Raw genomic sequence first — 17,348 nt, 5'->3', positions numbered from 1 at the left:
TTGCACATTCTCCCGGTAGGTAAAAACAATGACTGCAGATGCTGGAAAAGCACAGCAGTTCAGGCAACATCCGAGGAGCAGTAAAATCGACGTTGCGGGCAAAAGCCCTTCATCTCCCAGTGTCTGCGTGGGTTTCCTCCGGGTGCTCCGGTTTCCTCCCAAAGATGAGTAGGTCAGGTGAACTGGCCATGGTAAATTGCCTATGGTGTTAGGTGCATTAGTCAGAGGGGGGTGGCTTGCTCTTTGGAGGGTCAGTTTGGACTGGTTGGGCCGAAGGGCCGGTTTCCACACTGTAGGGAATCTAACCTAATCAAGTGAGATCCTGGTAAACCTATACAAGGATTGGTTAGGGCCTGAAGATCCAACTACAACCTTTAATCAATAAGTGCACCAAGAGACCTGACAACTTTGTGACTCAGTTCCTATTTTCATATTTAAGTCTTGTGGCAGATGTAAAGCCGGTTTCAAAACAGTTTCCACCCTATTGTTGTTAGAATACTAAATGGACTCACAAACTCTTAACATTCGCCTGTACCTGTGCTTTTGTTTTTGTTACTGTTTACCTATTATTACTTATCTATGCTACTTAACTATGTGATCTGCCTGTATTGCTCGCAAGACAAATATTTTCACTGTGCCTCGGTACATGTGACAATAAATTCAATTCAATTCAAGCGCTGATGTTTCTGCACATTGGAACACTGAGGATTTACCCATCACTTTGTTACGTGTATACTCCTTTAAAAGCTTCAGGGAGATTTAGACAAGTTATTTTAGAAGGCATATGAGTGGCCAAGACAGTATAATGTGGATAAGTGTGAAAATGTCCACATTAGTTGGAAAAAAGCAGAATGGCAATATTATCTAATTAGTGATAGATTTAGAAATGTTATGTACAAAGGGACCTGGGTGACCTTGCATATTGGTTACTGAAATAAAACATGTAGGGGCAGCATGCTGCTCATAAGACAAAAGATCTGTTGGTTTATATTGCAAGAGGGTTTGAGTACAGGAGCTTGATGTAGCCTGGGTGAAATCACACCTGAGGTACTGTGTTCAGTTTGGATCTCCTTACCTAAGGAAAGCTAGATATTGAGGGAAGTATAGCCAAGGTTCACCAGATTGATTCCTGGGATGACAAGTTTATCATATGAGGAGATATTGGTTGACTCGACCTGTAATCACTGGAGTTTAGAAGAATGAGAAGGGATTTCATTGAATCATCAAAAAAATTGGAACAGACTGGATGCAGGGAAAATGTTTCTCCGGGCTAGGAGATCCAGGAGTCACCGTCTCATATAGCAATATATTTCCAATGGAGATGAGGCAAAAGTTTTTCACTCAAAGGATGGTGAACTTGTGGAATTTTCTTACGCAGAAGGCTGTAATGGTTAAGTCATCAACTAGATTTATGAAAGAAATACCTGTACACTGATTTCTAAAGGCAAATGGTGTCATGGAATGTGTAGACAGACTGGGAGTATAGTTTTAACGTGATCACGTTAAAAGGCAGAGTGGGCCCAATGGACTTAGTGTCCTACTCCTCCACCTATTTTCTGTGTTTCACAGAGCTCCATGCTGCACAACTAGGTGGCCCTAGTTGAGGTAAGTTAAGGTAAGGCTTTTGTGAGGTATGCTTTGCTTAGATGCAGCTGACTTGGCACGTGACTACTTTCTTTGGTCTTCTTAAGAATGGCTTCAGGTAATTGCGACACACCTTACTCCAAGCAGTCACCCACTTGCAAGGAAGCTGCTTATTCAAGTTAATAGGTAACATGCCACTACTCCACTGTAATAATACATTGTAGCCTCAGAGGAGCAGTGCCCCATCATTGAGATTTTCCTTTTGAATCAGATTACAAACACACCAACATAAAATAGTCATGTTATTTGAAGCAATGTTCATTTTCCCCCCCTTTTCTGTTGTGGTCTACAATTCTGAGCAAAAGGTTTCTTTCAACATAGTGGAGAGGAGCCAGATATCAGAGTTAAACATTTGCAAACAAATAAAAGCATATGGAAAGTAGATTCTCTCAAAAATAAAGTATGTCTCAGTCATTATCTTTAGAAGGTGAGCTACTTTAATTTCATCAAAGTAATCATGTTCAAGAGGAAATGCAACCTGAACTTTCTAGGGAAAATAACACATTTCACGAAGAACAGTGGCCTTTTCTTCAAGGTTTTACATTCATTGATCCTCTTTAATGTATTCAAGTTTGTAGAAGCATCTGGTCTAAAATTTACATAAATAGTGCAGATAATTACAATTTCTTTAAAGTATCATATAAAACATAGAGTGCTTCTCACACTGTCCAAAATTTGGAGGACAAAGTATCAATAATTAGTGAATTGGTTTTCCAATATAGGTTAAGATGTTAAAGAAGACTCCTCTTACTAATTAAAAACTAAGAAAAGAGAATCATTCAAAATAAAAATTTGCCATTCAGTCTTCAAAGAGTTAAATAGATAATACAGTGGGTAAATTATTAAAGTGAATAGTACAGAAGCTGCAAAATTTACAAAACTCACATGTATTCCTTCAAGTGGAACAAGTTGTGCAAATTATAATCAGATTAGAATATGGACAAAGTAGTTAGCCCTTTTCATGACAATGGGTACTCCATTTTCTCAAATATGGTTCTCCTAATTCTCAATACAGATCAGCATAAGTTCTCCATACTATATTAGTCACCATAATAGAAATAAATTTTAAACTCATAATTTAAGGGGTAATTATGTTTATTGCATCAAATCATCAAATCTACTACTGCCCTTTTATATGGGATTGATTTGAGCTACGAATTTTCACTTTGGTGTTTTTTCTTCAAAAACAGATTAGAAATCCACTCCAGTTATATCAGTTTATTCTTGCATTAAAATAATTTAGGCGATAATGTTTACAAAAACAAACTCAGTTGAGAAATTAGTTCTTGAAAAATTACTGAATTATCCTCTAACTTAAATTGAACATGTTTGAATTTATAAAGCTGGATTTATATTAGCTGGATGGGCACTAATTCAAAGCAACAGCTCAGAATTACTCAGCCCACAACATTCTAAGACAGTTCAATCATAACATTAACTGAATCTGAACTTCAGATTCAAAGCTGAAGTAGTACAATTGGGAAAAAAAAGGTCCACATCAAGCTGTGTCCAGTACCATATGATGGCAATTTTCAGTTATTAGGGGTTGGGTTGAAATTTGGGGTTGGAGAGGGAGGTGGGGAGGGAGAGGGGGCGGTGGAATTAGCAAATTTTCAAATGCTTATGGATGCAACTCTTAATATCTATGTCAGGAGTCAGTATTGAAGTGTATCTACACTTTAATTCAAACCATGCTGTTTACTCTATATATGAAAGAAAACAAATTTATTTCCTCATAATAATCACTATACTATTAATTCATTTTAAACCAGCAAAATAGGATAGGTTCATCCCATATTTAATCAGAGTGACAACTTGAGTCTAAAAGTAAGAATATGGATGGCTTTGATTAGGTTTGAGGTTACGTCACCAATCACTTGGGCAGAGAGATGTGGTGGAAAAAAAAAGGACATCGGCCTCTTCATTACGATTACGCTGGATCATCAATTTATGAAGGTCATTAAACCTTAGCACTCGCAGAATCCCATTTTTCAAAGTGGAAGAAAGCCCAGCTTTGGTAGCCATCTGCCCACAGACTTTTGCAGATGGGATATGCCTTTGGTTGAGGGATCCAAACAAATAGCACTAACATTCTCATGGGAACGAAGGACCACACCAGTTTAAGTTATCATAGGCTCAAACAGAAAATATTAGTCTAGATTTCCTTAACTGTTTGCAGATGACACTGGTGCCAAATGTATGAACCAATCAACATCAAAGACTTTGGAGCTTCTAAGGATTTATGAGTTTCTATGCTGTGGTTTTAAAAGGCTTGGCACTTCAGTTTGCCCAGTCAGAAAGTTGAGCCTCACTGGAAGTCATACTTCAGAATTCTACATCAACCCCCATCTTGTGGTTACGTATAATGCTTACAACGTGTCTGGAGCAGACATATGGAACCGTGACATTCAGTCTATGACATACCAGTTGGTTACTCACTCACCACTTGATATTCTTTGCACCAATAAAAAACAAAAACTAGAAATAGTAACCACCTGATTATAATAGTCAACAAGGGGCAACTGGTTTGTGGTCACTGTGGATGCGTTTGAGTGCATATGAGTCTGCACTCCTGTGGAAATTCTTTATATGTAGAAACAAAATGAATATTGTGTCGAAAAGCACAAATTTTAAAAAAAACTTGCGTACCAAACAACATTCACATGTTATTAAATAAAGAAGAACTACTTTACACCACTGTTTACTGTTAGATTTCATTCTGTATTTTGAACTAAATAAAACAAGTTTTAATTGACTGACTTTTGGTGCTGAAAATTTCATTTAAACTGGCTGACAGTCTTCCCAGTATCCAAATCCAACAACGAGACTAGGTAACTTTAAGCTGGAAGCTACTTTAAGACCACTTATTTTAAACAAACTGAAATTTTAACAGAAAGTAAGCTTCCTTGACAAGACCACTTCAGCTACAACTTGTCTCACCTTAAAAGAACATGATCAAATGTGCTGCACTTTCAGCTACAGAAATGTTCAGAGTTCCCATTTCCACTTCAACTAAAGACAAGTATCTGTTTTCAATATATTTCATGATTGTTCTCCAATTTCTTCTGTTTTAATGTGCTCATTCTTTTCTGATATAGTCTTGATGGCATCTCCAGTCTCTTTGGCATGGTCTTCTTGTTCAGGGTTTTCATGACCTTTGGGATTAGTATCAATTGGAAAAGTGCTCTCTCCATTCACAATGCCTCCCCCTTCTACAATCGCCTCCCCCAGGGCTTCTGTTAAATTCAAGTCCTGCTCTCCTTCATCGTCAATGTTTAAATTTCTCAGCACCATTGGAATTTTGGAGTCTGTGGCAGTGTTCTCTAGCATGGCAATGTTACTTTCCTCATATTTGGGAAGTGGTGCACCTTTGTCCTGGAGTTCTGTAAAGTGCTCTCTTTTTGTAGCAGCACTTTGCACGGCTTTTTCCAAGATTTCCTTCTCTGCTGTGCGGAGTTGGATGGCCATCTTGATGTGGTAGGACAGTTCTGGCGTTTCAAGCAATGATCTATCATCCTAAAAGCAGAGGTTGGGAGAGAAAAGGAAGTGGAGAATGTTGACTTAAATGTGTACAAGATTCAGACATTTGGTTACACAGTGACCAGAAAAGATGTTCTTCTCAGAGTAAAAATGGTTAAAAAGTAATTTATCTTAAGGAAGAGTTTAAATATGAGTGTGCGTTCATAGGGTACCTTTAAAGTTGCAAAAAGTTCCAAAGTGTTTCACTGGATTGATAATCAAACAAAATTTGATACTGATACATTACGAAAAAGGACTAAAGCTTGCTTAACAGGTATGACTCATTAACAGGACAGAGAGGGAGAGAGGTTTAAGGAAAAGGGTGGTTGGTGGAAGCAGATTCAACAGTAATTTTGATTGGAAAACTTGCAATACTGTGGGGAATGTGCAAGGGAGTGGGATTAATTTTTAAAAATTCATTCATGGGATACAGGTGTTGCTGGCTGGGAGAGCAATTACTTCCAATCCCTAGCTGGCCTTGGGAAAGCTGTGAGGAGTTACCTTATTAAACTTTTGCAATCCATTTGCTTTTGGTTGGCCATTGAGGAGGACGTTTCAGGATTTTGACCCAGTGACACTGAAAGAATGGCGATAGATTTCCAAGTCAGAATGGTGAGTGACTCGGAGGGGAACTTGCAGGTGGTGGTGTTCCAATATAGCTGCTGCCTTTATCCTTCTGGATAGCAGTGGCTGCGAGTTTAGAACAGACTGTCTAAGGAGCTTTAATGAATTTCTGCAATCTGCCTTATAGGTAGTGCACACTGCTGCACCATGATTGAGGGAGTGAAAGTTTGTGTGTGTGGTGTCAATCACGGGGCTGTTTTGTCCTGCATAGGGTCAAGCTTCTTGAGTGTTGTTGAAGCTGCACAAATCCAGGCAAGTGAGGGTATTCCATCAAACTCTTGACTTGAGTCTTGAATATGGTGGACATGCTTTGGGGAATCAGGAGGTGGATTGTTTGCTGCAATGTTCCTAACCTGTGACCTGCTCTTGTAGGCATAATACTTATATGGCCAGAGTGGTTTAGTTTCTGGTCGATGGTAACCCCCATGATATTGATAGTGGAAACTCAGTAATGGTGGTGCCATTGAATGTCAAGATTCTCTTTTGTTGATGTTCATCGCGTGGCACTTTTGTGGCATTTTGGCATGGACTGCTCAAGTATCTGAAGTGTTGCAAATGATGCTGAACATTGTGCAGTCATTGAAGAAAATTTCCATTTCTGACCTCATGATGAGGGAAGCTCATTGATGAAGCAACTGAAGATGGTGTGGCCAAGGACACTACCCTGAAGAGCCCCTGCAGAGATGTCCTGAAGCTAAGATGACTGACCTCCAACAACCACAACCACCTTCCTACATGCCGGGAATGACTTCAACATATGAAAATTTTCCATGAATACCATTAACAATTTTCTTAGGGCTCCTTAACACCACACTCCATCAAATGTAGCCTTGAAGTGAAGGGCAGTCACTCTCACCTCACCTTTGGAATTCAGCTCTTTTGTCCATGTTTGAATTAGTGCTTAGTGAAGTCAGGAGCTAAGTGACCCCGGTGGAACATAAACTGAGCAGAAGAGCACTGTTGACAAATCTTACATCACTTGTCTGATGGTCAAGGGTAGGCCAATAAGACCATAAGACATAGGAGCAGCAGTTAGGCCATTCAGCCCATCACAGCTATTAAGTTTCTCAACCCTGTTCTCCCCGTAACCCTTGACCCCTAGGAACCTATCTATCTCAGTCGTAAATATACTGAATGACCTGGCGTCCACAGCCTTCTGTGGCAATGAATTTCATAGATTCACCACTCTCTGGCTGAAAAACTTTCTTTTTATCTTCATTCTAAAAAGTCGTCCCTCAGGTCCTAGTCTCTGCAGATGGGGCAGTAATTGGCTGGGTTAGATATTATTGAAATCACACTCTCCGCTGGTTGGAATCATGTTTGGCATATGGGAAGATAGTTTTGATTGGGAGATCAGTCATCTCAGTTCCAGGGCATCTCTGCAGGAATCCCTCAGAGTAGTGTCCTAGGCCTAACCACCTTCAGCTGCTTCATCATTGACCTTCCCTCCATTGAGGTCAAAAGTGGGGATGTTCGCTGATGATTGCACAATGTTCAGCACCATTTGCAACTTATCAGATACTGTAGAAGTAGTTGTTCAAATGCAACAAGATCTGAACAATATTGAGGCTTGGGCTGACAAGTGGGAGGTAACTTTCTCACCACATTAATGACAGGCAATGACCATCTCCAATGAGAGACAATCGAACCACCTCCCCTTGACATTGAATAATGTTACCATCACTACCTTGGGAATTACCAGAAACTCAACTGGACTTGCCACATAAACACCATGGCTACAAGAGCAGGTCAGAGGCTAGAATACTGTGGTGAGTAACACACCTCCCAAAGTCTGTCCACCAGTTACAAGGCAGGAGTGTGATGGAATACTCCCACTTGCCTGGTTGGGCACAGGTCCATCAACACTCAAGAAACTTAACTCCATTCAGGACAAAGCAGCCCAATGGATTGGCACCACATCCACGAGGATCCACTTTCTTCTCCACCGACACTCAGGAGCAATATTGTGTAGTACCTATGAGATGCACTGCAGAAATTTACCAAAGATCCTTTGACAGCACTGTCTAAACCCACGACTACTTCCGTCTAGAATGACAAGAGCAGCAGATACATGGGACACCACCACTTGAGAGTTCCCCTCTAAGTCACTCACCATCCTGACTTGGGAATACATCACCATTCCTTCATTGGTGCTGAATCAAAATCCTGGAACTCCCTACCAAAGGCATTGTGGGTCAGCATCGGGATCGCAGTGATTCAAGAAAGCAACTCACCAACAGCTTCTCAAAGGCAGGCAATAAATGCCAGCTAGCCAGCAGCACCCATGCCCATGAGTGAATAAGAAAAACCTGCTTTTTATGTATAGCACGTATCTGGGCAAGTTTCCACCTTGTGAAGTAGATGCCAGTTTTGTCACTGTATGGGAACAGCTTGGAACGAGGAATGTTACGTTCCAAAGCAGAAAACATCTGCACTATTTCAGGAATGGTATCAGTGTTAGAATCACTGCCGTTGCAGTATCCAGTGAATCCAACTATTTCTTGACATCACCTGGAGTGAATCAAATTGACTGAAGACTGGCATGTGATGCTGGGGACGTCCGGGAGGATGCCAAAATGGATCATCCACAAAACACTTCACGTTGTTGCAATGCTTCAGCCTCACTTTTGCACTACTGTTCAAGGCTCCCCCATTATTGAGGGCAGAGATTTTTGTCGAGGTTCCTCCACCAGTGAGTTATTTAGTTGTCCACTGCCAATCACAATAAGATGTGGCAGGACTGCAGAGCTTTGATCTAATCCCCTGGTTGCGGAATCGCTTAGCTCTTAGCACTTGCAGACAGTCCTGTTCTTTAGCTTCACAAGGAGTTTTAGGCTTTCCTATTGCTGCTCCTGACAATGCTCTTTTGCACTTTTCATTCACAATACATTGGCTCTTTTAAAGGCCTTACCATCAGTGTCATTTTATAAATCTATTTCTATTCAGCTTCATATAGAGTCCATCCTTTTTGGAAAAAAAAAATCAATAAATCTGATAAGATACATTTCTGAGTTTCTGTTTATACATGCTAGGCTAAATACCAAATTAAAATCACTAAGGCTCTCTAGGTCACTTGCAAGTTCTCTATTCTAAATACTTTTAAACTTAACAAAATAAGACATAGAGACCTTACCTCAGTAGTAGTTTTATATGTTTTTAAGAGGAGTGCAGCTCTAGTTTCAAGGAAGGTCCACAGTTTGATTTCATTATCCCAGCTTACAGGGAAATCAGAGTTTCCCAAGGTAAAGATCTTATCGATTGCATGTTCTCCCACAAGATGTTCTTTCAATTCATCTGTAATTACATAGATTATAATTAAGAGCATTCAAAATTTGATATTTCAAAGACCCTCGGGCCTGATTTCAGTACAGAGGTAACTTCAGCCAATTACAATTTGAAAAGAAAGCAGCAGTTTACACCCTTTGATCCCCTGCTTTGTTCTTTAAATGTTTCTCCCCACTTCCTTCTGTGTGCTTCAATGAACATTCAGTTGCCCACCCGACAAGACAGGCAAGCTCATATTTCTGAGCTGCGTGTTAATGGCTACAAGCATATTCTCAGGCTACTTTGTGCTGACCTCCTCTCAGACTTTCTCCTCCATCACGTATTATCAGCTTCAGGTGAATAGTATTTTTAGGACACAAATTCTGAACTGTTTCATTTGCTTTTTTTAAAAAAGATGTTATATAAACTTGTAAACCCACTTTTACTGAGTCACTTATAAATCCAAAAGTGTCCAGAGATGATAGGTCTGCGATTTTTAGGTTAATATATCATTTTGAAAAGTTTGGATTTTGAACTAGTGGCATTTGAGTGTTGCTCTATTTTTGTGAAGAAAACAGATTTTAAAACAGTATGTGTCAGGGAGCATTTGACTACAAAGCCTCCTGGAGTGATCAAGGAAGTTCATTCACATTGATGAGGTATATGATAGGATAGACAAAACACTGAAAGAAATTAGCTCGCTTTTATTTAGAATAATCAAACTTTTATTTTTAATTAGAAAAATTTGGATCTTAGAAAGCTTTTCGATAGTTTGAAAATATCTTGACTGGAATCAGATGAAAGTATAGTTTCTTCTAGAAAAATGATTGTTCAGAGCAGGTAGGGAATACATTATCTCAGCGAAAGAGATTGGTTTGTGAAATTTCCAGACCAACAGTGTTTGAACATAGAAGATAGAAGAATACAGCGCAGTACAGGCCCTTCGGCCCTCAATGTTGCGCCGATCAAAGCCCACCTAACCTACACTAACCCACTATCCTCCATATACCTATCCAATGCCCGCTTAAATACCCATAAAGAGGGAGAGTCCACCACTGCTACTGGCAGGGCATTCCATGAACTTACGACTCGCTAAGTGAAGAACCTACCCCTAACATCAGACCGATATCTACCCCCCCTTAATTTAAAGCTATGCCCCCTTGTAATAGCTGACTCCATACGTGGAAAAAGGTTCTCACTGTCAACCCTATCTAACCCCCTAATCATCTTGTACACCTCTATCAAGTCACCCCTAAACCTTCTTTTCTCCAATGAAAACAACCCCAAGTGCCTCAGCCTTTCCTCATACGATCTTCCTACCATACCAGGCAACATCCTGGTAAACTTCCTCTGCACCCGTTCCAGTGCCTCCACATCCTTCCTATAGTATGGCGACCAAAACTGCACACAATATTCCAGATGCGGCCGCACCAGAGTCTTATACAACTGCAGCATGACCTCAGGACTCCGGAACTCAATTCCTCTACCAATAAAAGCCAGTACACCATATGCCTTCTTCACTGCACTATTTACCTGGGTGGCAACTTTCAGAGATCTGTGTACATGGACAGCAAGATCCATCTGCTCTTCCACACTACCAAGTATCCGACCATTAGCCCAGTACCCCATCTTTTTGTTACTCTTACCAAAGTGAATCACCTCACACTTAGCTACATTGAACTCCATTTGCCACCTTTCTGCCCAGCTCTGCAGCTTCTCTATATCCCGCTGTAACCTGCCACATCCTTCCTCACTGTCTACAACTCCTCCGACTTTCGTATCATCCGCAAACTTGCTCACCCAACCTTCTAACCCTTCCTCCAGGTCATTTATAAAAATGACAAACAGCAATGGTCCCAAAACAGATCCTTGCGGAACACCGCTAGTGACGGCACTCCAAGATGAACCTTTGCCATCAACTACTACCCTCTGTCTTCTTCCAGCCAGCCAATTCCTAATCCAAACCTCCAACTCACCCTCAATGCCATATCTCTGTATTTTCTGCAGTAGCCTACCATGGGGGACCTTATCAAACGCCTTACTAAAATCCATATATACCACATCTACCGCTTTCCCCTCATCTACCTCCTTAGTTACCTTCTCAAAGAATTCAATAAGGTTTGTGAGGCACGACCTGCCCTTCACAAAACCATGCTGACTATCCTTGATCACATTATTCTTATCCAGATGTGCATAAATCCTATCCCTTACAATTCTCTCTAAGACTTTGCCCACAACAGAAGTGAGACTCACTGGCCTATAGTTACTAGGATTATCCCTACTCCCCTTCTTGAACAAGGGAACCACGTTTGCTAGCCTCCAGTCCTCTGGCACTACTCCTGTAGACAAAGAGGACACAAAAATCAAGGCCAATGGCTCTGCAATCTCCTCCCTTGCTTCCCAGAGAATCCTAGGATAAATGCCATCAGGCCCAGGGGACTTATCTATTTTCACCCTTTCCAGAATTTCCAACACCTCTTCTCTACATATCTCAAAGCCATCCATTCTACTTATTCGTGCCTCAGTATTCATATCGACAACAATGTCCTGTTCCTGAGTGAATACTGATGAAAAGTATTCATTCAATGCCTCCCCAATCTCTTCAGCCTCCACACGCAACTTCCCATTACTATCCTTGATTGGACCTATTCCTACCCTAGTCATTCTTTTATTCCTAACATACCTATAGAAAGCCTTAGGGTTTTCCCTAATCCTACCAACTAAGGACCTTTCATGTCCCCTCCTTGCTGCTCTTAGCTCTCTCTTCAGGTCCTTCCGTGCTACCTTATAACTCTCAATCGCCCCTATTGAACCTTCACGCCTCATCTTTACAAAGGCCGCCCTCTTCCATTTAACAAGGGATTCCAATTCCTTATTAAACCACGGCTCCCTCACACGACCCTTTCCTCCCTGCCTGATAGGTACGTTTGGTTAGAACTCTGTAGCTCATTGGAAGACTGCAAAGGCCTGAGATCTTAGTTGTGCGAATATTCCAGGGAAAAGTGCTCACAGGGCAAGAACTGAGAAAAAAACAGTTAAAATCAAAATCTACAGATGTAATGGAGAAATTGTTTTGAGGAACTGTAAAGAACTGGTTTTGGGGATTAGATATTTTGCTGTGTGTTTTGAAATATTTCGATAGCTTGGCTTCATCTATTTTCATTTGTTTTTATTTTGTGTAAAAAAGCAGAAGTTTATTGTTAAAACAAATCTGTAGCCTTGTGTGTTTATATTTCAGCAAAAGACCACTATAATAAAAAAAAATCTGATTTATCAATCCAGGTTTTATTCTGGGATCTGATTTGTAAGTAATAACATTAGCTGAGATCATAACATTCTAACCAAACACTTGCCCTTCTTTATCTTGCAAAAACTAACCAATTTACAGGGCATTTCTGGCATTTTCTATTTTCACTTAGCTTATGTACTGACAAATATTGTTTCAAGAAGGAATAACTAAGTATCAAATGCTTTCAGAAAGTCCAAATATATTGCATTCACTGCATTACCCTCAACCACCGTCTGTGTCACCTTGTCAAAGAACTCAACCAAATTTGTCAAACAGACTTTCCCTTGACAAAGGATGTTGACTGTTGAGTATTAACTTATTTTTCTCTAAGCGTATCACGTAAATGGCCTCCATCAGCTTTCCCACTATTGACATCAAGCTGACAGGTCTGTAGTTTCCTGGTATACTCTTTGCCCATTTGCAATCTTCCAGTCCCTTGGGATTAATCCTGTGTTCAGACAGGCCTGGAAAATCTCTGTCAATGGCTTTGCAACTTGGTGCTTAACTTCTCTCAGCAATCTAGGATGGGATCCCATCTGTGTCTGGCAACTTCTCCACCTGGAGTAGTGCTAGCCTTTTTAGCATTCCTTTTTATCCATAACCATACAGCTCAGTTGCTCAACGCCCATATTTACAACCAGGCCATTGTCACCATTTTCTAATTTGGTAAAGACAGAAGCAAAGTACTCATTTAGTACCTCTGCCAAACCCTTTGCTTCAGTGAAAAGCTTACGCTGCTTGTTCCTTGTGGGCCCCACTCTGTCCTTTACATTTAGCACATCGGGTCAGCTCCACCATTCAAGTTTTCAGATGACACCAAAATTGGTGTCATGACGGATACTGAATTATCTCAATATCTCAGATTACAACAAGACCTTGATCAGATGGGCCGATGGGCCAAGGAATGGCAGATGGAATTTAATTTAGTTAAATGTGAAGTTTTGCATTTTGGTAAGGCATATCAGAGCAGAACTCTCAAAGTTAATGGTACAGCCTAGTTGAATGTTGCCAAAAAAAGAGATCTAGCGGGTGCAGGTTCATATTTCCTTGGAAGTAGAGTCACATGTAGACACAGTGGTGAAAAATGCGCTCGGATGTTTACGTTCATTGATTAGTGCACTGTGTTTAGGAGTTTGGACATCATACTGTTGGAATATTGCATGCAATTCTGGTCTTCCTATTGGAAAGATGTTGTGAAACTTGAAAGGGTTCAGAAAAGATTTACAAGGACGCTGCCAGGGTTGGAGGATCTGAGCTATAGGGAGAGGCTGAACAGGCTAGGGCTGTTTTCCCCTGGAGCGTTGGAGGCGGAGGGGGTGACCTTATAGAGGTTTACAAAATTATGAGGGGCATGCTAGTACTTAAAGATTTATTACTACTCGAAGATGAAATGCAAATAAGGTTACATTTGATAAGGTTCCCCATGGTAGGCTCAATCAGAAAGTTAGGAGGAATGGGATACAGGGGAACTTAGCTGTCTGGATACAGAATTGGCTGGCCAACAGAAGACAGAGTGGTAGTAGAAGGAAAATATTCTGCCTGGAAGTCTGTGGTGAGTGGTGTTCCACAGGGCTCTGTCCTTGGGCCTCTACTGTTTGTAGTTTTTATTAATGACTTAGATGAGGGGATTGAAGGATGGGTCAGCAAGTTTGCAGACGACCAAAGGTTGAAGGTGTCATTGACAGTACAGAGGGCTGTTATAGGCTGCAGTGGGACATTGACAGGACGCAGAGATGGGCTGAGAGGTGGCAGATGGAGTTCAACCTGGATAAAAGTGAGGTGATGCATTTTGGAAGGTCGAATTTGAAAGCGGAGTACAGGATTAAGGATAGGATTCTTGGCAGTGTGGAGGAACAGAGGGATCTTGGTGTGCAGGTACATAGATCCCTTAAAATGGTCACCCAAGTGGACAGGGTTGTTAAGAAAGCATATGGTGTTTTGGCTTTCATTAACAGGGGGGTTGAGTTTACGAGTCGTGAGATCTTGTTGCAGCTCTATAAAACTTTGCTTAGACCGCACTTGGAATACTGCATCCAGTTCTGGTTGCCCTATTATAGGAAAGATGTGGATGCTTTGGAGAGGGTTCAGAGGAGGTTTACCAGGATGCTGCCTGGACTGGAGGGCTTATCTTATGAAGAGAGGTTGACTGAGCTCGGACTTTTTTCATTGGAGAAAAGGAGGAGGAGAGGGGACCTTATTGAGGTATACAAGATAATGAGAGGCATAGATAGAGTCAATAGCCAGAGACTATTTCCCAGGGCAGAAATGACTAACATGAGGGGTCATAGTTTTAAGCTGGTTGGAGGAAAGTATAGAGGGGATGTCGGAGGCGGGTTCTTTACACAGAGAATTGAGAGAGCATGGAATGCGTTGCCAGCAGCAGTTGTGAAAGCAAGGTCATTGGGGACATTTAAGAGACTACTGGACATGCATATGGTCACATAAATTTGAGGGTGCATACATGAGGATCAGTGGTCAGCACAACATCGTGGGCTGAAGGGCCTGTTCTGTGCTGTACTGTTCCATGTTCTATATGGATAGGATAAATAGACAAAGTCATTTCCCTGGGGTTGGGGAGTCCAGAACTAGAGGGCATAGGTCGAGGGTGAGAGGGGAAAGATATAAAAGAGACCTAAGAGGCAACCTTTTCATGCAGAGGGTGGTACGTATATGGAATGAGCTGCCAGAGGATGTGGTGGAGGCTGGTACAATTGCAACATTTAAGAGGCATTTGGATGGGTACATGAATAGGAAGGGTTTGGAGGGATATGGGCCGGGTGCTGGCAGGTGGGACTAGATTGGATTGGGATATCTGGTCGGCATGGACGGGTTGGACCGAAGGGTCTGTTTCCATGCTGTACATCTTTATGACTCTGTGTTACAGCTGTACAGGACATTGGTGAGGCTACTTTTAGAATACTGCATTCAGTTCTGATCTCTCTGCTTTAGGAAGGACGTTGTTAAACTTGAAATGGTTCAGAAAAGATTTATAAGGATTTGAGGGTTTGAGCTGCAGGGATAGGCTGGCCCATTTTTCCCTGTGGCATGGGAGGCTGAGGGATGATGTTATAGAGGTTTATAAAATCATGAGGAACATGTAAGGGTGAATAGCCAAGGCCTGATTTCCAGGGTAGGGGAGTCCAAAACTAGAGGGGGATAAGTTTAAGGTGAGAGAAGAAAGATTTAAAAGGGACCTGGGGGAAGCTTTATCACACATAGGGTGGTACGTATATGGAATGAGCAGCCTCTGGAATTAGTTACAATTACAACATTTAAAAGGCATTTGGTTGGGTACATGAATTGGAAGGGTTTACAGGGATATGAGCCAACTGCTGGCAAATGGGACTAGATCATTTTAGGATATCTGGTCGGCATAGTTGGGTTGGACCGAAGAATCTGTTTGCATGCCGGATAACTAGGTGATCCCTTACCTCTAATTTATGGTTCTGTCCTAGACGCTCCCACAACCTTTCCACATCTAATCTGTCAAGCACTTAAGAATCTTATATGCTTCAATATGGTATCAATTCCTTCTTCTAAATGCCAAAGAGTAGATTCAACCTACTCAAGGTCTCCACGAGACCATCCCTCCCAATCCAGAGTCAACCTATTAAGCCTTTTCTGGCCTGCCTCCAATGCTTATATCTTTCCTTAGATAAGGGATAACTACTGTTCAAAGGTATTTCAGGGTGCCCTGAAGTTGTGACCTTTGACTTAGTTAAACACAATGAAATGGTTAAACATAATGAAAAAAGTATGTCATTATATTGGAACAGGCCTGCTGTACCTCTAGGGATCACATTGCAATCCACCCTAATGAGATTGACACAGAACATCATGTAATCAGGAAATAAGACCTTGTTTAGCCATACATTTGAAATCAATTTATCTCCATGAAATGTGTTGATTAATTAATCGTCATTCATTAGCAAATCTGAGTTTGCGAAAGTTGCACTTCATACATAGGAATGCAGAAATGCAGGCAGTATCAATTTCCAGCATGTTCTGTTGAATTTTGTAGCTTTCTCAAGTATTCTAATTTAAATATAATTGTGACTTAAGAAGACTGACTAGAAAATCATTAGAATTTAGTTAATCTCTGATTTTCAAACATTTTAAATTTCCAATCGGACTCCCAGAATGATAGCATGACTTAAGAGTTTAATTAAGAGACAAGTTGCTACTTCCTTAAAATGATGTAAAGATTCATTACAGTATATATAAATAAATTATTCCCTCTGGTGGGAGAAAACAGGACCACAGGGCGAAATGTTAAAATTGAAGCTGGGTTACTTGGGCATGGAGTCATGATGTTCTTATTCGCTCAGGACAGAAGAAATCTAAAATCCAATTTTTGTGGACGCTGAGTCAATTGAAAGTTTTAAAATGTAGAGTGATGATTTCTTTTGGATAATGACCTCAAAGGAGAAAGAACAAAAGATAAATAGAGCTGAGGTACAGATGAATTTTCATCCAATCAAATAGTAACAAAAGTTTGAGGGACTGAATGATTTAACCCTTTTCTCATGTATGGTAACCAACATGGATTCAGGAGAAGGAAAATCCTGCTTGTCCAGCTTTCTCAGGTTCTTTAAGGAAGCAGCAAATGGGAACAAAGGGGAATCCTTAGATCTCCAAAAATGATTGGAAAATGTGCCTCCTGATCAGATATTAGTCAAAGTCCAGTTTTGAATATAAAAACTAGATGGAGGATAAAAACTTGTGAGCATTTCTTAATGGAATTATATTGCTGCCTTCCAACCCAGCAGCCAATGAGTGGGATGCCCGAGTTCTGATACCAACACAGCTTTTCATTTAATTAAATGGAAGATTGAGAGTACAAAATGAGAGTACAATGATTGAGAGTACAGTGTACAAAATGGTAGTAATTGTTGAGGATACCAATTTGTAAGGGTTAATGGAATAAGAGGAATGACAGAGCAAGTTGTCCAAAATGAGCATGTGGCTGCATAAAATTTAACATGCATAAAATTTAACACAAATAAAT

General features: G+C 40.8%; 1 protein-coding gene across 3 annotated transcripts in view; it reads right to left on the bottom strand.

Moving 5' to 3' along the window:
• Window positions 1–4,344: 4,344 nt before the first annotated feature.
• setd3 (SET domain containing 3, actin histidine methyltransferase) overlaps window positions 4,345–17,348 on the bottom strand; it is a 172,604-nt gene continuing 159,600 nt past the window's right edge. For all 3 annotated transcript variants that reach the window (XM_072568251.1, XM_072568253.1, XM_072568252.1), the window contains 2 exons: window positions 8,921–9,081; window positions 4,345–5,160 (listed from right to left, as the gene is read on the bottom strand). In XM_072568251.1, coding sequence (XP_072424352.1) covers window positions 4,687–5,160; window positions 8,921–9,081 — 635 coding nt within the window. In that variant the 3' untranslated portion in view covers window positions 4,345–4,686. The remainder of the gene's footprint in view (window positions 5,161–8,920; window positions 9,082–17,348) is intronic.

This window comes from Chiloscyllium punctatum, chromosome 4, assembly GCF_047496795.1.
Source record: "Chiloscyllium punctatum isolate Juve2018m chromosome 4, sChiPun1.3, whole genome shotgun sequence".
Taxonomy (NCBI): Eukaryota; Metazoa; Chordata; class Chondrichthyes; order Orectolobiformes; family Hemiscylliidae; genus Chiloscyllium; species Chiloscyllium punctatum.
Note: the sequence above shows the minus strand (reverse complement) of the source record. Positions and strands in the feature narration are given on the sequence as shown.